General features: G+C 38.4%; 1 protein-coding gene across 1 annotated transcript in view; it reads right to left on the bottom strand.

Moving 5' to 3' along the window:
• APC (APC regulator of WNT signaling pathway) overlaps positions 1-24,182 on the bottom strand; it is a 48,131-nt gene that overhangs the window by 10,332 nt on the left and 13,617 nt on the right. Inside the window, exons 6-13 of the mRNA XM_015822388.1 lie at positions 22,633-22,716; positions 14,885-14,989; positions 9,624-9,722; positions 4,488-4,866; positions 3,535-3,630; positions 2,028-2,167; positions 1,280-1,357; positions 85-201 (exon numbers count right to left, since the gene is read on the bottom strand). Of these exons, the coding sequence (XP_015677874.1) occupies positions 85-201; positions 1,280-1,357; positions 2,028-2,167; positions 3,535-3,630; positions 4,488-4,866; positions 9,624-9,722; positions 14,885-14,989; positions 22,633-22,716 (1,098 nt within the window). The remainder of the gene's footprint in view (positions 1-84; positions 202-1,279; positions 1,358-2,027; positions 2,168-3,534; positions 3,631-4,487; positions 4,867-9,623; positions 9,723-14,884; positions 14,990-22,632; positions 22,717-24,182) is intronic.

Raw genomic sequence — 24,182 nt, 5'->3', positions numbered from 1 at the left:
CTCTCTTATGTATATTCTTAAACAAGAAAATAGATTTTTTAAAATATATTTAAATACTAAAGAAACACTAATTTGCTACAGTACCTTTTTAACTTCCAAAGCACATTCCATTAGTGCTTTCACACTCCCAACCTCTCGTAGTGTCTTCTTACTATTCACATCTGCCCGCCAAGACAAATTTCTTAAAACACTTGCAATAACCTATAATATTGTTAATGAAATAATAAAAAAGTAATGTGCTTTAACTTGGCATTCTGAAAAATATTTTATTACTCATTTTAATATGCTAGTTTAATACAATGCTATCGAGTTTCAACTGCTATGAAACCCATCAAATTTGGTACTCAATGCGGTTTGACATGCAAATTTAGTCGTGGTGCTATTCATTTCTTTGATACTCAACCTACAAACTAGAACTTGTCAATGTTGGCTGTCTAGTAACTCACTACACTATTTCTTATAGGAAAAAATTGTTTGATACTTATTGTTTTTGGTAGCCACTGCATCTCCCAGAACCACTAACGATGAGTACCGAGGTACCAATGTATATTGATTTTAAATAATTCAGTGCTTGAGACTTTAAATCAGAAATATAGAACATCATCTTTTTTAAAATTTGTCATAAGAATTCTTGACAATAACAGACAACATATCTGAGGTAAAATAGTATCTATAAACCTCTATTTCTATTTGTCTATCTATGTTATTTACACTATTCACTGTAAATGAAAGCGTTCTAATACAGTATTATGAAATATGAAAACTTTTCCAAATTAATTATTATTTTAGCATAAAGTATTCAATATAAAATAAAATATTTCTCAGGGTAAGAAAATAAATTGCATCAATGTAAAATCCCTAATATGGATAGTTTGCTTATAAAAAAATATCTTATTTGATGGACTTTCAGACATTATAATTAGTTCAACTCAATATTAATTCATTTAGAAGTTTTTAAAAAATCAAATGTTGTAGTAAAACGAAAGGCAAATAACATTTAATGCTTGATTTGTTCCACTAATCAATTTAGTGACTGGATAGTTCCTCAAGTTGTCCCCAGTCACATCAATTGGTTTTTTTCCCCTCAAAACAAATTCAGAAAAATTATGTCACTAAATATACTAACTGAAAGTATACAGAATAAGAAAACAAAATGGGAAAACTTTTGAAAAACAGAAGATCCAGATAGCAGATTACAGTATACAAAGGAAGCAAAAAAGAAATGTTGCATGAAAGTTATAAATATATAGAAATGGAATATCCTAGCAATGAAGTTTACCTGCTGCAAATCTTCACTTTCAGATTTTAACTGTGCTACTAAAGCTCTCATGCAACCCTTCATAGAACACAAAGTAGCCTATTTGAAAGAGAGAGAGAGATTTTATGAAGCAGGTAATTAGGTTTATGCTGGCAGTTGAGGATAAATTATCTAATGGATATTCAAAATAGAATTATTTCTTTTCTGTATTTTTGCACTTAGCCAACTAATGGCTTTTCATAAAACTAAAGTAATAAACAAATGAGAATGACGAACATAATACGTTAGAAGCAGTTTTTTTCCCTAGGGGAGGTTTAAGAGAACATCTTAGCTGAGAACCCCCAAACCTAATTGAATACCAAAAAGGGGAAGAACCCCCAAAAGCATGGGGGGGGGATCTGAAATAAGCTTCTCAAAAATCACAATAAAACAAGCACACATCCAAATATAAATGAAAATAATTGATGGTACAAGTATAAATAACATATATAATTATAGGTCAACATTCATTGCATAGAACAAGGGTAGGAGCATAATCTTTTTTTAAAAAAAAGACAATTTCAATGAATAAAGAGCTGCACGAATAAGATGAAACAAAAAGAACTGGATCTTGGCTCATTATAATTAGTTCACCCAAGAAGAAAACTGCTGATGATAGATTCAGATGACACCTAGATTCAGAATTTACAACGAGACTTTAAATAGCAAGAATCATTCTGTGAAGTATAAAAACATAAATAGAAATAAATCCAAATAGATTCGAACCTACCTTATTGGCTACATCTCCAAAAGTTAGATTTGTCAGAGCCATTCCAGCATATCGTCTTAACGTGACACTGTAATGGTCATTAGTAAGCCCATACATTTCACAATCTACCTGTAGCAATTCTGCAATGGCTTGTAAACCTCCTATAAAAATAATTGAAAGATTTGTTAGAAATATTTTGGTAAATTGGCATATTTATTCTCCAAAATTCCTTTTTTAAAAATGTTAATACCAAAAAAAGAAATAAAAACAAATATAATTATTATGGCTTTATTGTGCACAAGAGAAACAAAACTGATCACTTTTGGAAATAGCACATCCTTAGTTTTATAATCCTGGATTACAGATATATGGTCAGTTTCTTTTTATTGATTTAATGGAAACTCTAATGAATATTATTTTGTAGGTTTTAATGTTTATTTAACATTTAGAATGAATTAATCTCTTGTGTGCTCTAAATTTCAAATTTTATTGGATGCTCCAATTTTTTCTGTATGCCCCAAACTCCATTTTATTGTTGTAAGCCACCAGGAGTCACTGAGTATGAGTTGGGCAGCCATATAAATTTTCATTCATACATACATATGTAAAATGTAAATATGAAACAAAGGAATTGGGCTGTGAACAAATTCAATGGCTGCTCTGAAAATTTTTGCTGATTATTGATGTATGCACGTACAACCTTTGGGCTGAGACTGCCGGTGAAGCAAGATAATATACTTACTTAGTTAAGTAAGTAGTTAAGTATATATAAATAAAATAGTTAATATAACCGCTGAATTAAATTGGTGGAAAAGCCTGTGTGTGTGTAGTGTCTGCCTCTGTATGTGTATGTACACATGTATGACCTCTGTGGTGGCATAACAGAACTTCTCTGCTAATATGGATTCTGGAATCCTTCTCTTAGCTAGCTTCCTTTATTTTATGTATAACATGAAAAATACCAGATGGAGCTCTTCAAAATTAGATCCTAAAAAACTCAGTTATTTTTCCTTCTAAATACTACCTAAAGTTATCAAGTTGCATTTCTTGCTCCTTTTTTTAATAAAATCATTATTTAGCTTCATTTTGAGTCTTTTTCTAATAGTAAGATAACTTAAATAACTGCTGCATTTTATATTTTTAAACATGAAAACTCAATCAATTGCACTTTTCTTGGTGCACGTCTCAGTGCAAACAAACTGCCAGAGCACCAGACAAACCCTGATTTATATGTAAATTTATATATACACCCTTATGAGTGTATTTTACTGTACTGTAAGTATTTGCCCATTTTCCCCAGTATGTTTCCATATAATAAGGAATTTTTAAAAATTTATTCAGTTCTGAATACTTTGAATAAACCTAATAAAAACATTGATTTAATGTGGATTTTGAAACATTCTATTAGGTGAAATCAATTAACTTATATATCTGCTCCCTGCAAAAGAATGCCCTGACTTTAAGACCTTCTAACAACTATATATTAAGGAGAAAGATTTACTTTTCTGCAATGTCATTTTTTTCTTACCAAGTTCATTCATTGCATGCCTATGCTCTTCATCAAATGAAAGCTTCATTAAAACACATACTGCAGGGCAGATCTGATGCTCAACTGGAGCTGGCACTATGTTAGAACAAAAAAAAAGCATTTTCATTTAATGTATAAATTAAAGAATGCAACAAAAACTTTAAAGTTACACTGTCAAACAATTTATTAAACAAATGCAGTCTAACAGCTATACTTCTCTAAGCTTTTGCAATGGAAAAAAATTGAAGTCTGCCAGTTTTGCATCAGGAAGAATAACAGATCAGTTATAGCACTTCCATACTTGCTGTCAATGAATGTGATACCTATTGCCCGTCACTCGTAATCACTTCCATGTAGCTTCAATTTATACGTAGTCCTCAATTTACAACTATTTATTTGGTTGCTGATCAAAATTACATCAGTACTGAAAAAAGTGATTTATGATAGTTTTTCACAATTATGACCATTGCAGAATCCCTGTGGTTATGTGATAAAAAAAAACCAGACACCTGGCAACTGGCTCATACTTAGACTGTTGCTGTGTCCCAAGGTCATATGATCACTTTTGTGACCTTCTGACAAGCAAAGTCAATGGGGAAGCCAGATTCACTTAACAACTGCATTACTAAGTTAGCAATGGCAGTGATTCACATAACAACTGTGGCAAGCAAGGTTGTCAAAACTAACTTAACAACTGTCTCATTTAGCAACAAAAATTTATGTCGAAATAAATTTTAGAAGTTAAAATTCCCAATCAACACAGAAATATATACTTTATAACAAAAATGACATGATCTAACATGGATACATTTGCCCATTCCCATTTGCACCTTGTATTTCTGACAGCCTGCTTGGAAAAAAAATATATCCCACAAATAGCTATAGAGTTCAAAGCTGTTACCACCAAAGAATACTTCACAAAGGTTTTGAAACCTGAATTGCAACCAACATACTTGGATTTTTATCTTGGTCCATGCCCTGATCATGGGCTTCCTGCCATTCCCAACAAGTTTCACAGTAAGCTCGGATTTGTTCTAGAAGATGAAGAACACGTATTTCTCGTCTGCCTCGTTTATCATCAGGCTGGGAATGAATGATATTATGTAGTGCTGCACTGGCTCTGGCACGAGCCTCTTTACTTCCACGAGAATTTCCCAACAACACAGAGTCTTTATCATTGCCATGCAAAAGTTGAATGAGAAGAGGAAGACATCCAGACTGGCGCATAGCTATGCAGCTATCCTGGGAGCTAGACATTGCTAGCAATGTTCGTGACATATCATCTTTATCATGGGTGCCCAACATTGACAGCAGTGAATACACCATTTCAACCTGCAAAGCAAATAGTTTTAAAACACTGTTATCTACAGTTAATGTGGATGGGATATACTCACATGAATATTCTAGGGTGACTTCAATTATATATACTGTAGGTATATATGAATATACTTACATATAAATATTATTTATATACACACACAGAGGCAGAGATGTATGTAAGGTAACGTATGGTAATGTAACTTAACATGTTTATGTGCCAAATTAAAACTTGCTTAAAAAGCTAAAGGCAGAGCACAGTCCTTTTTGGTAGGAATAATTTCTGTGGGTAAACAAAGCACTTGGAAATAATTATGCATTAGCATTCAACTCAAACTATTAATTTGGCAATAGTCAGATATTATACCATTTAACAATATTAACAGTGTCATGACAGGCACATTAACTACTTTTGTTTTATAAAACTGAAATAAATATTAAAAAGTATGTTAGATGTTAAAACTTGCTAGATTTTACATATTAGAAATATAAGACAGCCAGTTGGGTCTAGTGTTTGTGTCTATGAAGATTCTCAGTCATCCAATGTCATGATTGTCCTAAAGGTGCTTTTTTCAAGAAGCAATTAAATTTCCTTTGTTTTTCCTTGAAGATGTTTTGCTTTCATGAAGAAGCTTCTTGGATGAGAAGCGAAACATCTTCAAGAAAAACAAAGTCCAGTTGCCTCTTGAAAAAAGCACCATTGGGTCTAGTGCTTAAGGTGTTGGGGCTAGGAACCAGGAGGCCGTGAATTCTAGTCCCATCTTAGACATAAAAAGCCAGTGGTTGACTCTGGGCTAATCACTCTCTCTCAGCCCAACTTACCTCACAGGATTATTGTAATGGGGAAAATAGGAGGAGGAAGGACTATTAGGGATGTTAGCTGCCTTGAGTTATTTATAAACAATAATAAAGGTAGGATAAAAAATTCAAATAAATAAATAAAAAGTAATTTGATTTGAAATGTATTAATAAAAACTATTTGACCTTCTGAAAATATAAAATATTTCAAAAGCATCTGTAATATAAATTTTCCCACAGGATACATAGTCCAGATGGGTAAGAATAAAGAATTCATCATTAAGTAAAAAATTATGCTATATTGCATGGATAGAGCTTGCTTTTAAAAACAAAATAAGGTCAGGTTTGTTAATATTACATTTTGCATTATTGGAAAAACCAGAGACACAGAGTTAGAAGATTCCTAGAAATCTTCTAGTCCAACCTACTGCCAAGGACAAGAATGCTCAGACCATCGCAGATAAATGGCTGTGAAAGATTGGATTGATGATGGAGCACCCAAGACACCATGAGCCAGGATGTTCCACTACAATAGCTCTAACAGTCAGGAAATTGCATGTTATTTCACGTTTATCTCTTCCAAGTTCACCCATTGGTTCTTGTCCTACTTGGAAAATAAATTTGTATCTTCTTGGCTGTGGTAGCCTTTCAAGTATTGGAGGACTGAATTCATGTTTCCTGCTCTTTTCTTTGGCTAAATACTGCCGGTTCTTTTAACTGTTCTATACAGGGTTCAGTCCCAAGCCTCTAACCTTCTTTGTTGCTCTTCTTTGCATTCCTTCCAGTACCTCAGCATTTTTCTTGTATTGTGGTAATCAGTACTAGACACAATACTTGAGGAGTGCTCTGACCACTCCAGCAGAGATTGGAAATATCACTTCCCATTACGTAACCCAAAATTTAATTGGCTTATTTGAAAGTTAGAAAAAACTGCTGGCTCATGCTTAATCTGTGGTCTATCAGGACATCCAGATCCTTTTTTACAAGTACTACTGATAAGCCAGCTATCACTTATCTTATACCTGTAGCACTTATTTTTTCTTACTTAAATGGAGAACTCTACATTTCTCACAATTGAATTGCATTTTGTTGAAAAAGGCCCAATGTCCAAATCTATTAATTTCCTTCTTACAGTGAATCTGTCTTTTGAGATATTACAAGCCCAACCACAGAAATTATTGGATAAACAGAAACTATGACTTTAAAATTGTGAAGAATTGAAGCTGTATTTCTGTTAAATAATGTTTTTAATACTGAATGGTACATGTGACAAAATAGAAACAAATTACATGCCCATTTGCAATGAGAGTTCCTATAGACTAGAGCACGGGTGTCAAACTCGCCGCGTCATGTGACATGTTGCGACATATCATGACTTTTTTTGCATTGCTGGAGCTGGGGTGGGCACGGCCTTTGTATGATGCAACCAGCCTGCGGGCCGGCAATTTGACACCCCTGGACTAGAGCAGTGGTTCTCAACCTGTGGGTTGGGACCCCATTTGGGGTCGATCGACCATTTCATGGGGGTCGCCAAGCAAGGCTGTCTGCCATTTTTTTTGTCCATTTTTTTTGTCCGCCATTTTTCTCCCCTTTTCCAGTGGGTGCCTTACCTCCCTTGGGCTGGGCCAGCTGGTGGTCGGCCTGCTCCGTCTCTGCCGCTTGCCAGCTATGCCTCGGCCGGCGCAGGGGGCGGAACCACGCATGCGCGGCGCTCCCGGGCAGGGAAAGTCCTCGACTTACGACCGGTTGGGTAGTCCTTGACTTACACCGGTTTAGTCCTCGACTTACGACCGGTTGGGGTCGCGGCATTAAAAAGGTTGAGAACCACTGGACTAGAGGATTATCCTCGTGTCCCCCTAACTGTGAGACAAATATGTCCCATTATCCATTTTTAGAAGAAATATTCTCATGACACAGCCTTTCTTTTATACCACCCCAAAATGAACATACAGCTATAGTTTTAAAATAGTATTTTTCATAATCTCTCAAAATAAATCTAGGAGAACAAAAGAAATCATCAACAGCTAGCATTTCTGGAAGTCTTAATGGCTGCTTGAGGCGTCTGCAAATATTTCCCCACTCCTCCCCAGTCACTGGGTACTGCCTCCACAGCCATTACTGCTTGGACTGCAAGACAAATCTGTCCTAGGTCAGCAAATACAAGTGTAGAAAGTTAGACTTTGAGCTCTTTATGGCAACTATATAACTCACTATAGCGCAGGAATGAGAGACTATTCAGGAAAACTGAACAAGCTTAGTAAGTTCCAGGCAGACAAATCTAAGATCCAGGAATCAGAGTTGACTCTATAGCCTTTCGCCAGTCCAAAAGTCAGTCAGGGAATCAGAACATGTTCAGGAGGTAACCTCCGAGACCGGAAAGATGTTTGCCAACAAGTCTGACACCAAAGCTCTTTTATAGCTCTGAGTCAGGCACATCTACCTTCCTGAGTCCTGACTTTCTTTTAAGGAACCTCGCTGAACATTTCTGTTCTACTCACTTGATATTTATGTGAAGGCCGAGGATCTTTTCCTTCTCAGGTTCTAGGTCAGGTGATTCAGACTGCTGCTATGCTTCTGTACAGGTAACTGATTATCTGATCTTATCCCTACCCCTGGATTAAACATTAAGCAAAGTAAACATTGATTAATGTACCAAGGGAAGGGGGCACCACGGAGTTTTTTCCTCCTAGCTACCATGACCTAGCCCCGTGGTGGCGAACCTATGGCACGTGTGCCACAGGCGGCACGCAGAGCCCTCTCTGTGGGCATGCGCGGTCGCCCCACTCCTAGGCCTTCAGTCCCGTCCATGAGCAACCTGCATTCTAACTTCTAACTTCATGAAAGATCGCGAAGTTGGAATTGATTGATTGACCTTTTTCCCCTCCCAAAAAACTTCCTTTGTTTTCTTGCATGCGGCAGCAGATTGCGAACGAGAAATGGCACAGGGCTGGAAGTCAGGTAAGGAAAGAAAGACATTTTTTGGGGGGGGAGCAAGGATTTCTTTCCTTACCTGCCCCACTTGTTCCAAGGCCGCTTTCCTCTTAGATGCGTTGCTCTTGCCAATGGCCCCAACCACCCACTTCAGCGCCCTCCCTCCCAGAGCCTCCGGAGCTCCACCTGATGCTTTGGTGACTCTGTAGGCAGAGCTGCGAAGTTCTCTTCTCTGTCAGAGCCACCAAAACTGTAGCTGAATCGACAGGTGAGGGGGAAACCTGCCCCACTTGTTCCATGGCTGCTTTTGGCCGAGCCGCACTACAGCAGCATTGGGCGCAATACGCGAGGCGGCAAACTGCTGCGTCACGTCGAAACCGGCCGTTTGCCACCTCCTGCCCAGTGCCGCTGCCATGAGGCCACGGAACAAGCCGGGCGACGGTAAGAAACCGGTATACCGGTTCCTTACCTCCGCCCAGTTTGTTCCGTGGCCTCATGGTAGTGGCATTGGGTGCGACACATGAGGCAGCAAATGGCCGCGGCCGGAGGCAAACAGCCACATCACGCCAAAACCAAGGGGCCAGCAGGCTGTGGCTGCTGATGGACACAGTTGGCCCCCATGCGCTCGCTGTGTGCGGGGGCTGATGATGTTAGGCAGCAGCCACCCCGGCTCCTGCCTTGCCTTGCCCTGCGGCAATGGCACCCCTGCTCTGCCCCCTGCCTCACCTCATCCCGCAGGATGAGCCTCCTGCCCACCCGCCAGAGTACCCCTGGATCTCAGCAGCCATATAAACCATTAAAATATCCCAGTGCAGCAGACTAATCCATCTATTAAAATCTCTTTCATAGTTTAAAAAAATGACTCCATTCATCTCCAAATAGATATTCTTCATTTTCACACCTGTTTCTCTGAATTCACTAAGCGGAATAGGGCCTAGAGAGCGTCCATTACTGATTATAAATTCAGATAGGTCAATGCAGATGTAAAATATATTTTAATTATAAAATGGAGGATTAGGAAATCTACAGAAAACTTTGGTTACCTTGGTGCCTAAATGACTTGTCAGTCTTCGAGGAACAGAGTAATTACTATTAGAACTCATAACACTGGAAGTTTCATGGTCCATCCGAGCAGTTGAACTCTGTAAGTTTAAGAAATAGGGTTAAGGGGGTTAAAATATTAGCACAATGCGAATGTGGAACTTCCTGTTCCAGTAAATAAGTCAACTCAGTAAATCTCATTATTTCTGTATGTATATTTTATTGAACTATGATTAACATTGTCTAGTAACAAAATAACATAAGTCCAAGATGCATAGAAAAAAGGTATGTAGAAAGTATTTTAAATATCTACTTAAAAAGGAAGCAAAGAGACAGGTACTGTAGATATACAAATTTACCATAAAAGTTACCATATTATAGCCTATTGCTTTTGAGATAAACTATAAAATCCATCCAAACTTGATAAAATTGTTGGTCCTGCTTCTGATGATTCATTATTTTAATAATGCCTGTGATTTTTTTTTTTGTAAGTCAGCAACTGAAGCGAATTTGTTAATTCACATCTCAACTGTTAGGTTATCCAGAGTTTTTCAATGTTGGGCAATTATTATTTTATTTGCTAATATTAAATTAGTAAGCTTATTTTTAAGCTTGAGATCTGGTCCTGTAAATAAATGCAGTAAACCTAAATCTGGGGCACATTTGATTGTTTATTTAATAGTGGTACTTTTGTGCAAAAATGTTATGCCATAAGAACATACCTTTATTGAATTAACTATCACAAATGAAACTGAGGCCACTTTTTTGACCTCACCAACATTTGCAAAAATAATTCTGATATATGTGTGCCAATGTAAGTGGAGTCAAGTGCCAGCAATACATAATCTTCCACTGCAGTTCTTACACTGAAGCTCATTATCTCATTATTGTTTAGATTTTTATTCAATATGTTATAATAATAAGCCATTATAGTATAGAGAAAAAAGAGTTTCCCACTTATGCAAAAACAGGTCCTTTTGTAGGATTTTATTTTCAATTGATTAATTGATTAAATGCCATCAGATCAGTGTTGAGTCTTAGCAACCACACAGATTTTCTCCATCATTATCTGCTCCTAACTTGCTCTTTCAGATCCTCCAGCAGTGCACCCATCACCTTTGTAAATGAATCCATTCCATCTTTTTATTGATTGGGTAACTCCCAGATGGGCAATATAAGGTAGAACTAATGATTTCAAAGCTCTTCAGGAGTCACATGGATAGGTGGAACTATATATTTGCAAAACAACAAGACCTAAAGCCAAGACACACCATTATACCAGCTTATAGCAGCAAAATAGCAATCTTGATTTCTAAAAATAATTTATTTGCAGAGTAAAGGTGATGACAGAGTTCTAAAATAGGGCTGGTATCTTAAACAATGTCTTCCAGAGGTGGGAAAACAGTATAAATAAAATAAAAACAAAGAAAGAAATATTAAGGTGAAAATGCGTCAGTATCAGTTGCATAAATAAAAAGAATTCATTCATTAAAAAATGGAAGATATTGATTATAACAGAATCAAGCAAAATAGCATGTGAGCTTTGCAATGGCGCCGCTGTTTTACATCACAAAAATAACTAAGGAAATCTGCACAAGCTGAAGCTTTCCAGGCACAATGGGAACATCCATAGATTTTGATGTCAAAACTATTTCCTTCCCAGCTTTGTTATTTTTATAAATAACTCAAGGTAGCGAACACACACATTTCTCTGCAATAACAACAACCCTCTGAAGTGGGTTGGACTGAGAGAAAGTGACTGGCCCAAAGTCACCTAGACAGTTTTTCATATCTAAGGCAGGACTAGAACTCACAGTCTCTAACCTGGTGCTTTAACCACTAGACCAGTGATGGCGAACCTTTTAGAGACCGAGTGCCCAAACTGCAACCCAAAACCCATTTATCATCGGGTGTCAGGTGGGCGTGGCCCACTGGGTGGGTGTGGCTATGGTGGTCATGGCAGATTAGGTGGGTGTGGCCAAGGTGGGTGTGGTCACCTCGATGTTGCTCATGGGAGGGATGCCTGTGGGGGACGGGCAGGGTTGGGGGAGATCCAGGGGGTCTCTGGCAGGTGGGACAGTGGGCAGGAGGCTCATCCTGTGGGGTGAGGCGAGGCAAGGTGAGGCAGGATAGGGGTGCCATTGTCGCAGGGCAAGGCGAGGCAGGGGCCGGGGCAACTACTGCCTGATACCATTGGCCCCCCCACACAGAGGCCAGCGAGTGCATGGGGGCCGACAGTGTGCGTCAGCAGCCACAGCCTGCCAGCCCCTCGACCCACTCTAGGGCTCTGCAGCCCATCGCCAGCAGTTCAGACAAGCTGCCTCTGAGCTGGATGGCCGGCCGACAGCTGAGGAGGCGATGCAGTGGGTCGTGCCCGGGAAAAGGAGAGCATGCGAGGCCAGGAGGGACAGGACAGGGGAGAGGGAAACCAGCCGTGCTGGGATGCATCCGGCCACGTGGGACCTCGGCGAGTTAGTGGGCGGCTGGTTGAAGAGGGACGGTTGCCATCTCCGGGGCATGGCGCGCGTGCCCACAGAGAGGGCTTTGATTGCCACCTCTGGCACGTGTGCCATAGGTTCGCCACCACTGCACTAGACCAAACTGGTTCTTATCATCAAACTTGCTTTGCATAAAGTTCTGTGTTTTACATAAAACTGATTGACATAAAAAGAAATTGCATGATAGGTAATATATGTATTATATTAGAATAGTATCTGTCAAAAGGCTCAATTGTAGCTGAACTGTATTAGGATCAGGAAATCCCAAAGGTAGCAGTCTGAAAAACATTTTAGAAGATGCAAGATATCTCTGTATTTTGCAAAGAAAATTATATGGATTTGTCCATGAAGTCACCAGAAGTTGAGTTCAACTTGAAAATGGCCTTACATACAATTCTACTATAAAACACACCACTGAAAAGTAGTTATTGGTCTCCTCTTCCCCTTAAGGACCTCGTATTACTCTGGGGGATCCTCTTGAACTGGGATAGTTTCCTACAGATAACTTAATAGAAAGGAAGAATTATTCAAAGCTTCCCTAAACAGAAGCTTTGGTTTCTGATTTTCTAAGAAGCTAAACACCTGCTACTGGAAGAAGGGAAAAAACCACTATCTTGTTGTTTCTACATTTCTCTGGATCTGAGCTACTGAAGGCAGAACTAGTATTAATACCAAATATATAATAAAATAGAAGCAATTAAAGCTCAATTACAGAACATTAATATTCAGGAAGTTAAAACACAACTTTTCCACAGAGCTTTCCAGGAATAAATTTTTATTGTGCTGTGGTTGAATTAGCTGATGATTGTCTGGAAGTGATGATTGTATCTGATGTTATAACAGATTATTTTGCTTTTATTCTTTGTCTGATTTTGCATGGTTTTGAATTATTGTAGAGATTAAATAATCATAAAGCTATGGATTTCTTTATTTACCATAGTCATAGATTGTCCCAACTGTAAGACTGTGGGCAGAGTACAAAAAAGATAGAAGAACAGAAAATATTGAAAGTAAAAACAAAATATGCGAAGATGGAATGGCTATATTAAATCAACTATGAACAAATATGATAGAAACTTTTCATTGACTTGTGAAATATTAAGGAGGAAAGAGAGTTGCATATTTCTCCAGGAAAGCAGATTCTAGGTTAAGTAGTCAGTATACAAAAGATTTGTCATCTAACCCAGGGGTCTCCAATCCCCAATCCGTGGCCTGGTGCCGGACCGAACCCCTTTCGGAACCGGGCCATGGAAGTGGTGGGTGAGCACATATGTGCGTGCAAAGCTGCATTTGTGAAAGTGGTGTGTGTGCGCAAAACTATCCCTCCCCTTTGCCCCGCCTCGCCATGATCTAACCCAAGTTCTAAGCACTTCCTGCAAGAAGGATTCTCAGAAGACCTTCTCCAGGTGGTTGGACTGAATAATTTTGGGAAGGCAGTATCCCAGTGTAACAGCATATATACCTCTCTTGATGATAACCAGTACTTTGAATAAAACTGAGAAACCTATTTTTAACCATTAGAGCTACCACGAAAGTGAGGTGGCATACTAGGCTGTACAAATAAATAACTGAATTACTTTGTATTGATGCCACCTTTTAAGTAACTTTATTTTTGTAATCTGAATATTATTACTACTCTGACTTGCTCTTACATTTTTTTAGTCCAGTGCTTTTATCACATCTCATTTTAAGCAACCTCATTTTTAATGTTATGTTCTATAAAAATGGTCAAATAAAAAAATAAAAATTCATGCATTGAAATCTTGTTAGTTAAACACGTTATGATGGAACTTTTCTTATTAAAAAAGAAAGCTGCTTAAAATTCATTTGCTGGTTTGAGATATATTTAGGTTTCAGTACACAAATAATCAAAATAAAATGTGACAAAGCAACAAAGTCAAATAGTGAGGGTTATTTACAATAATATGCCCTCCTGTCTTTTTTAACTTTTAAATTAAGTTTTCATTAGGATTTAGCAATGGATCTTTGTTGTTCCAAAACAGCAGAGAAAAAGAATAAAATTAAAAATAAATTTTAGCCATAGCTGCTACGTAATACTAGGAAGTCTTAATAACTTTAAATAAAATTAAGAAGGTATATATGTACACAAATGGATTTAAACTATTTTACAGATTTGTAAAAATTGATTTATGAAAAAATATAATAATTCTAGTTATTAATGTAGATCCAAAGCATATGCATATATATTATAAAGGGTTCTTGAAAGCAAAATGCAGATTTATATTAAATTAGATGATAATCCCTGCCATGTATAAAGGTAGAGCTGGACTATATCCAAATTAATACATAATGTACAACACAGGAAGCATTTTTAAAATATATATCCTCTTTCAACATTTCCTTAGAATGATGGAATTATTTGGTTTACAAAATTCCATCTTTTAAGAAAAACAAATCTATTTCAAAATCATTCCACAATTGAAAAGAATATTCTTTTGACTCACATACTCATATTAAAAATGACAAATCAAATTTAAAAATACATTTATTCCTTTTCCTTCAAATGTATGCATAATAGCTCTTTGAACAAGAATTGTACTATTACAATATGGAATATTAAAATATTTCAGTTTAGAAAAAAATCTTCTGTAGCAGATTAATGAGCGTTCATCTCTTCCAGTGGCACGCTAGCTTTCTGGTTTAACAAAAATGAAATAATTCATGCAGGCACAAGTTGCTATTACAGAATTACTACCTATAACCTACAAGAAGACTGTATTTTTAAGCACAATTTATAGCCTTACCTGGCTACTGCCAGCAGTTGCCACAATGATTTCAGCTGCTCCTTGACATTCATTTTGCCTTTCAGATTCATGTGAACTTGCACCATGCTTGCTTGGAGCTGTTCTCTGTTAACGCAAGAATTTCTGGCATTATGCATAGAGATCAAATACACTTCATCATGCAAAACCTTCTGAAAACTGAACGAATCAATGCTGTAGTTTTATATGCCACTAAAGTGTACTTTGTATTTTATAATCCCCAGCCTCAATAATTAGCACTCGAGACTGGCTGCCTAAGCAAAACTGTAGAATGAAAGTGAAGCATGTCCTCTGAGGATTATAGCTCTAGAAGACAAAGGATCTGCTGTGAGACACAAGACACCATCTTCCACCAGCTGTGCTCACATCACTTTCAGAAATGTAACAGAATTAGAACAAGCTGCTTTGTCACATGATCTACGCATTTACTGGAGGCTACAAATAAAGCAATCAAAATAATACAAATAAATATTTGCATGAAAATCTACACAGAACTTCAGTTTAAAACGCCTTTTTTAATGTTTCAGTTTTAGGATGACCTATACTGAAGCATCCATTTTAACAACAAATAATGCATTGTCCCTAGCTTAATTTCCAGTTAGACATATAAAATTATCCATTTTTCCCTGAAAAAAATAATAATTTATAAATAAAAAGGTTTATAGGTTCTTTACTTATAAAAGCAACATTATTTTTTAAAAACTGACTGAAATATAGAACAGCGTATAGAACCATTTTACTGCTCAGAGCTATTATGCATATTTTATGGGGACGTCGCTATAATACAGGATTTTAAAAGATCTCCAGCCCCAAGCATGCTAGGCAAATAATGCATGCACAATCCTTTTGATGTGTATTCCACATTCCTCCCTCCTTACTTCTTGTAACCCCATTCCCTCCAATGAATGTAAACCCAACAATAATGCCCTTCTTGCTAATTGTCCCAATGCTGGTGTAGGCATTCCGAAAGGCAAGGGAGTTAGGAAAAAGGAAAAGCTGAGGTAAAATCATAAGCAAAGTCATGATCATGTGATTTCTCACTGAATGACCAACTTGCTGGTCCTGACTGTGGTTGCTAAACAAGGATCATCTATCACAAATGATTCTCTCTGTTTCTAAAGGATTTCAGAAGTCATTCCATCTTCTTTTAACCTTATTTGCCTCTATCGGATCACTTTTACGTTTATTCTTAAAGATTCCTGCAAATATTCCTGTAATTTCACCTATCTTCTTTTAAGACCGCCTCCTGCCGCAGATTACCCCCCATCGACCTGTACGCTCCCACAGAGTGGGTCTCCTCAGGGTGCCGTCAGCCAGACAGTGCCGGCTGGCGACCCCAAGGGGGAGGGCCTTCTCTGTGGGAGCTCCCACCCTCTGGAACGAACTGCCCCCAGAGATCAGGGTGATCCCTGATCTCCCTTCCTTCCGCCGCGCCCTTAAGCCATGGTTATTCCAGCTTGCGGGACTGGCCTAGGGGAAACTTTTAGAGGGGGTTTTAATTATATTTTAATTTGACCAAATTCAAATATTTCCCTTTTAACTAATTTTTAAATTTGTAGTGTTATTTTTGTATTTTTACCTGATTGTCAGCCGCCCTGAGTCCGCAAGGAGAAGGGCGGGATATAAATTTAAATAAATAAANTGACATTCATTTTGCCTTTCAGATTCATGTGAACTTGCACCATGCTTGCTTGGAGCTGTTCTCTGTTAACGCAAGAATTTCTGGCATTATGCATAGAGATCAAATACACTTCATCATGCAAAACCTTCTGAAAACTGAACGAATCAATGCTGTAGTTTTATATGCCACTAAAGTGTACTTTGTATTTTATAATCCCCAGTCTCAATAATTAGCACTCGAGACTGGCTGCCTAAGCAAAACTGTAGAATGAAAGTGAAGCATGTCCTCTGAGGATTATAGCTCTAGAAGACAAAGGATCTGCTGTGAGACACAAGACACCATCTTCCACCAGCTGTGCTCACATCACTTTCAGAAATGTAACAGAATTAGAACAAGCTGCTTTGTCACATGATCTACGCATTTACTGGAGGCTACAAATAAAGCAATCAAAATAATACAAATAAATATTTGCACGAAAATCTACACAGGACTTCAGTTTAAAAAGCATTTTTTTAATGTTTCAGTTTTAGGATGACCTATACTGAAGCATCCATTTTAACAACAAATAATGCATTGTCCCTAGCTTAATTTCCAGTTAGACATATAAAATTATCCATTTTTCCCTGGAAAAAAAAACAAATTTATAAATAAAAAGGTTTATAGGTTCTTTACTTATAAAAGCAACATTATTTTTTAAAAACTGACTGAAATATAGAACAGCGTATAGAACCATTTTACTGCTCAGAGCTATTATGCATATTTTATGGGGACGTCGCTATAATACAGGATTTTAAAAGATCTCCAGCCCCAAGCATGCTAGGCAAATGATGCATGCACAATCCTTTTGATGTGTATTCCACATTCCTCCCTCCTTACTTCTTGTAACCCCATTCCCTCCAATGAATGTAAACCCAACAATAATGCCCTTCTTGCTAATTGTCCCAATGCTGGTGTAGGCATTCCGAAAGGCAAGGGAGTTAGGAAAAAGGAAAAGCTGAGGTAAAATCATAAGCAAAGTCATGATCATGTGATTTCTCACTGAATGACCAACTTGCTGGTCCTGACTGTGGTTGCTAAACAAGGATCATCTATCACAAATGATTCTCTCTGTTTCTAAAGGATTTCAGAAGTCATTCCATCTTCTTTTAACCTTACTTGCCTCTATCGGATCACTTTTACGTTTATTCTTAAAGATTCCTGCAAATATTCCTGTAATTTCACCTATCTTCTTTTAAAGGTCTCTACTTTTCTTTCCCACCCTTTTTTTTTTTGTTATTGTTGCCATTATTTGACATTTTCTTGTCCTTCCTTGTTTAAAGTCTGCACTCAGTTACAAATTCTTTAAGAAGCATGGAACAGACCACAAATAAGAAATGAAAAGTTATCTTCTTTGAGGCAGGGATTTATTGTTTAAAAAATGGGATTATACACTTATTCCAATAGTTATGCTTTATTTCTGTCTTTTATTTTTTCATCGCTATCTTTGTGTTTTTTTCCATGTACTTTTATCTTACATTTCTATATCTTAGATCTACATACTACATTCTATATGTTTCTATAAATTTCTGTTACCTCTTTCTATAAAGCTTCCCCCCTGCTTCTCCCTCCTTTCTTTTGTAATCAAGCTTGAATTGCCAATACTTTCTTAGATTTTAGTTAACCTTCTGTCCTTGGCTGCTGTTCCTGCCATAGAATGCTGCTATTCTCTTCATCTCATTCTAACTCCTAGCCATCATAGGTTTGGGCAGCCTGGTTGCTGGCTGGCATTTTCCAAACTTTTCAGCCAAGTCTCCGGCTTAAGCTTCCACTGGTGTCTTGCTCTCAGTGTCTTATTGGGAAGAAGGAAATACTCCTACTGTAGTATGGGTTAGCTACTAATACTATGGCTACAACTAGGTTCTACTGCTGGGCTTGATAATTGTTTTAGCTCTTACTCTACTGCTAGATTCCAACTTTTGCACTTATGTTCTTCTTCAGTGCCTTCAATCATCACCCACAGGCTGTACCCCTTTCTCTGACCCGTGTGAACTCACCAGTGGTATTTTGTTCAACCCAATATCAGTGTTCCTGCCTTTTTCATCATACTTTCCTTTTCTCCCTCCCTGATGAACACTAACCATAATCTCTTCCCAAGCATCTGCTTCCCAAGCCAAAAAAAGTTTCTCCCTTAGTAGGTGAAGCAGAAATGCAGTCCAGATAATTTGGTTGCACCAAAGTCCCACGGAAAACTAAAAAGGAAGGAAGGGCTCACACAGACTGTTATGAGGCTCTTCCTCCCATATGTTTTACTACTTATCCATCCATCCTTATTTTGACAGACACTGAAAGATATTTAGATCTTTTCCTCTTTAAAATTTTTCGAATAATTTGTTCAGTTTTCATAATGTCTCTTCCTACAACCACCCAGATTCTCCTCTTAAGCTACATATGTTCTTATACTGGTCTTTTATTTTGACTGCATGTTTCATAGGGTGAAAGCACATATGCCCTCTTAATGTTCCAACCTGTAGGTTAGTTCTGTTCACTTCTCCAACAACTGTGTTGCATACAGGGGCTGCAAAAACAGGAATCACTTGAATGGTAGCAAAAAATGGTATTATCTATTAGATGCTTCCATCTATTAAGAGGTTTGCACTTCATATATGGTTGCCTTACTATTGTGTTTGGTTGGCCATGTGTTACAGCCCCTTTCTGAGGAACTCCAAGAACTCAACATAAAGAGTATAAAAAAATAACATAGGTTTGATTGCTTTAAGGTACTAATTCAAGTGTCATTGGCTTTGAGGTTTTCAACATGCTGATACCTGAGTATTGTGGACATCTGATCTTTTTATGCAGATCTGCTTTTCTCTCTCCTTTCCCTCCCTTCCCTTTTGTTGTTTCTTTCTGCTTCTTTTATTTCTTTAGCTCTATTTCGGTATATAAATTAGGTTAAGAATTACCACAGACATAGCTTTGAGTCAAGCTGATATCCACTCTTGAAGCATATACACATTTGAACTTCCACAGAAGTTGAGACACATGTCAATTGTATTTTTTGTGTTGAATTTATCAAAACCTGGCAGTTCTCATGTTTAGTTACAGCTACCCTGATGCTTCTAAAAACATCTCATTGCTGTTCTGCTTGGTTCATCATAAAAGAGTGTTCCTTACTGTTAAAAAATATTGGTTTCTTCCAATACTAAAGTTTAATTTTTCTCTACCAAAATCAGTTATTATCCCTTGTTATATTTTGCAGATAAACGTTTTAAGACCACAGGATTTCCCTAATTTCAACCAAACTGTAATCAATAATGGAGTCAATAATTGTAGGGAATTACAACTCCTATCCATGGTAAAATCAGATTTATTGGGCCAGAAGTAGCATACTTCCTTCTAAATTTATTTTTCTGATAAATAAAATCTTGATACTAAAATGATAAACCTAGGCTTCATATACTCATATTATTCCCTCTCCTTTTTGTTCTTTTCCTTGGTAGAATCTTCTCTAACTACTAGAACAAAATGGGTTCTTCATTTTTAGAATAGACAAATATCTGGTTTCAAAGAAATAAAATACCGTGAAAGTTTTACTGTTGTCAACCTATGGAGCCCAAAAATATAACTTTAAAAGAAATGACCTTTACATGGAAGTACAATTCTTTGTGCAGAATTTTACAATGAAATCTCAATGTTTATAAACTTGTGTATTTCCTGCCCTCAATATATTTTTTAAAGTATTTATTAGATTCATTACTTGACAAATAACTCAGCAGTGGGAGATCACTAGCAGGTTCTACTAGAAAATCCATGACCCTGATTTACTCAGAGGTCCTGAAGAATAATTCAGAGCCAAGCCATGTATGTCCTTAAAAATAAAAACTAACATTTTAAAGTGTTTTCAGTACAGGGCATGGAGCATTAGCTGGAAGTTACATATATCCGATGTACTAGTCATCAACTAAGTGTTGATATTGGTGATTTTTAATTTTTAAAGAAAAATATCAGAATGAGAGCGAGCAGTGAAGTAGTTGTACTGCTGATCAACACAGTAAAATCAAAAAGGGTTTGTGAAACATTCCAAAGGAAATCTCCAAAATAGGCTTCAAGTGTATACTGCAATTCAGCATAAATTATGTAAATGGATGCATATCTGCACAGAAAACCCAATCAACCCGTTAATGGAATCTGAACCAATTATAATGGATCCAGGAAGCTGTATTAGAGAAATAGTGGTCTGAACCCTGCACAGTTGCTGAAAAAAAGAAAATGCCACACTTATGATCATTACTTATGATCATTAAGATAATTAAAAACAAAGAAGTTGTTATAATAATGTTGTATAAATCTCTGTGAGACATGAAATACTGTGAAGGATATTATAATGGTAGAAAAGGTGAAAAAAGTGTGTCTATAATGAACAGGGGGTTCAAACAGCTCTTCTATGAAGAAAGACTATGGCAATTAAGGTTTTTAGCTTGGAATGAAAGAATGTATGGGAAGTCACATTGGAGGTATATAAAATCATGCATGGTGCATATAAAAGGAAGCATGCGTTTTTCTCACTCTGTTACAAGGTCAGTTTGATTTTGAAACAAAATCCAGATAGATTTGGGACCAATATAAACTACAGATATACTTTGTGGAATTTGCTGTCAATAGTTGTGGCAATAGCAATCAATTTGGGTGGTTCAAAAACAACTGAGCTACTGGGCTCTTGGTGGGCCTGCTCCACTTCAGCAGTTTCAGCCTGCTGTTAAACCAGGGTTCATGCTGACACGCGTGCCCTGAGAGGAGGGTTTTTTGCCAGTTTGCCCTGGACTTGCCCGTTGNATATACTTTGTGGAATTTGCTGTCAATAGTTGTGGCAATAGCAATCAATTTGGGTGGTTCAAAAACAACTGAGCTACTGGGCTCTTGGTGGGCCTGCTCCACTTCAGCAGTTTCAGCCTGCTGTTAAACCAGGGTTCATGCTGACACGCGTGCCCTGAGAGGAGGGTTTTTTGCCAGTTTGCCCTGGACTTGCCCGTTGCCCTGATGCAAAAATCCTGATGCAACCTGCTACCTGCGGAAGCTTCTGCTTTCTTCCTAGTTCTGATACTGCCGCCAATACATGAGTCCCTCTGCCAGGGATCGCTGCTTTTTGATCTTTGAACAGCGGAGGCGAGGCAGGAATAAACAGTAACTATGCAGCGCCGGGGCATGTTCAGTGCCTTTTGGTGCACTCTGTGGCTGCACTTCTGTCTCTCCAACCCACAACTCCCAGCTCTGGCTCCAGGGCATGCCAGGCACTCTTCTTGGGGAGTTCTTTCCTGCAAAATTCCTTATAGTCCCTTTGGCAAAATTCAGCTGAGTTGGGCAAGAGGAGAGGCTGCATCTCCCAAACCAGACTGGGCTGAGAAGGAAGGAAAGGGAAAAAGAGGGGAGAGGAGATGAAGACAACAATGAAGGTCAGCTAAGGGTAATGGTAGAATTCACTGGCCTCCTCATCTTAGCCATGCTGTGCAGGATGGACAAAAGGGCAACGATAGTGGGGAGATGGGAGAGCACTGAAGCAGAAGCAGTTTGCATATGGCAGGAGAGGTTGTGGCCTAATTACTACAACTGGGACTGCCTGTATGTTGTTTTAAGTCAGAGGCACCTTTTTTGTATGGGTATTGATTCTTTAAGTGACTGGAGGATCGTGCTATTAGTTGCACTGAATATATCATATTAAAAAAGAAAGACACTTTAAATAAACTTCTTGTCTGACTGAAACAATATACGGTAATACTGGTTTGCAAAACATTTCAAACAGATTTCAACTGTTTATCTTCTGAACTCAAAACAATGTTTTTAAAGTCTGAAATGGGGCAATTTTGCACTCAGGACACTTTTAAGATAGACAAAACAGTATCAGTTAGAACAGTTCAAACTCAAAACTGGATTATTCTGAGCTCAAGATGAGGCATTTTGACATTTTTCTATACCATCATAATTTAATATTACTCAGCTGCAGTTTAACCAAAGCTAAAAGACTGGCATAGGTTATTAACTATTTCTATTGAACATGCACATTATTCTGTTAATTCCTATTATTTCTTTTAATCCCATTGATGCCTGAATAAATGGCAAAAAAACAAAAACTAACCTCTGTCTCAGCAGCTTGGGATTGCAATAGCTGTCTTATACGCAGAATATCCTTCTCAATTTGTTGAATTCTAGCCACTCGCACCTGAAACAACATGAAATTTAAGAACTATTACAACACAGTTATTATTTCCCCTTTAAAAATTAGATATGAAACTGACAATGTAAAAGCTCTTAATACAGTGTAAAGTTTGACTCAGAATATTTATTTAGTAAATTTGTTTGCTACCTATCTTGCTTCGAAATGAATATATTGCTATATATAGGAAGGAACATAATCCTGAATTAAGACAATCTTCCAGAGAAGGAGGATGATGATCACTGATGGTAGTAGAGGAGGAAAAACACCTCCATTAGGAAAACACTTTAAAAAAATAGATCAATATTCAAATGTTCTCTTTTAATGGTCTTTTATTTCCAGCTAAAATTAATCCAAAAATATGTTTTTCCTTCAAAAAGGACAGAATAATGACAAGAATTAAATAACATTCACTGAAATGAATGTTTCACTAAAGTTGCCCATTTATAAAATCAATTGATATAACATAAATCTTTCTCTATCACAAGGTTCTTCTAGCAGAAAGAGAAAAGAGGAAAATATGTTGAAAATAAATAAGTAGTCCTTGACCTACAACTGTAATGGAGCCTGCCCATTATGGATGCAAGTCGTGATAACTGTTAAGTGAGACAGCCTTGCTTAATGACCCCCTACACCATGGGTCGGCAACCTGCGGCTCCGGAGCCGCATGCAGCTCTTTCAGCCGTCTCCTGCGGCTCCCTGTTCTCAGCCGTGTGCAGTCTGAAAAAAAAAGTGGGACTAAAAAAGTTCAGCCAATCAATTCAAACTTCTCATGAAGTTTGAATTGATTGGTTGAACTTCTTTGGTTTGTGGGACTGCCCACAAACCTCTTTCCTTCTTCGGACTGCACGTGGAGGCCGGGAGGATTGCTGGAAAGGTGTCCCTGGTAAGGAGCTGCGGGTGGCCGGTCTCGGGGTGCTACTTCCCTGCCCGGTGGGTCTCCCCTTGCCCTGCTCCGCTGCCGCCTGTTAGTCGGGGGGGTCGCCGGGAGTCTCTGTAGCTTCCCCTCTCTGCCTGCACCTTTCGGCCGTCTCACGGACAGCGGATCCCCGTGGCCTTTTTCGAGAGATTCCCCCCGCGGCACCTGCCCGGCCCTTTCCCCACCTGCTGCGTGGTCCTCTTGGCCGTCCTCCCGCCGCCGCCGCGTCGCGCTGAGCGAGGCCAGAGGCGGCGGCGAGCGGGCAGCCGCGCCACTTCGCCGTCCTCCCGCTGCCACCGCCACCCTCAGTGCTGCAGAAGGAGACCTTGGGCTGCGAGGGCGGCGGGGCCGGCAGCAGGTCAGGACCCCCCTTATCCCCGCGGCGGCATTCCCCGTTGTCAGCACAGCTGCCCCGGCCTTGGCGCCCTCTTGAGACGGCGAAGTGGCTGAGGACGCGGCGGGGGCGGCGGCCAGGCCAGGGGCGGCGGGGACTCCTGACGATGCTGCAGTGGCCGCCGCCGGAGCCGCTACCTCCCGTCCTGCTCCTCCTCCC

Source organism: Protobothrops mucrosquamatus, unplaced genomic scaffold (genome assembly GCF_001527695.2).
Source record: "Protobothrops mucrosquamatus isolate PMUCROS unplaced genomic scaffold, P.Mucros_1.0 scaffold1545, whole genome shotgun sequence".
NCBI lineage: Eukaryota > Metazoa > Chordata > Lepidosauria > Squamata > Viperidae > Protobothrops > Protobothrops mucrosquamatus.
Note: the sequence above shows the minus strand (reverse complement) of the source record. Positions and strands in the feature narration are given on the sequence as shown.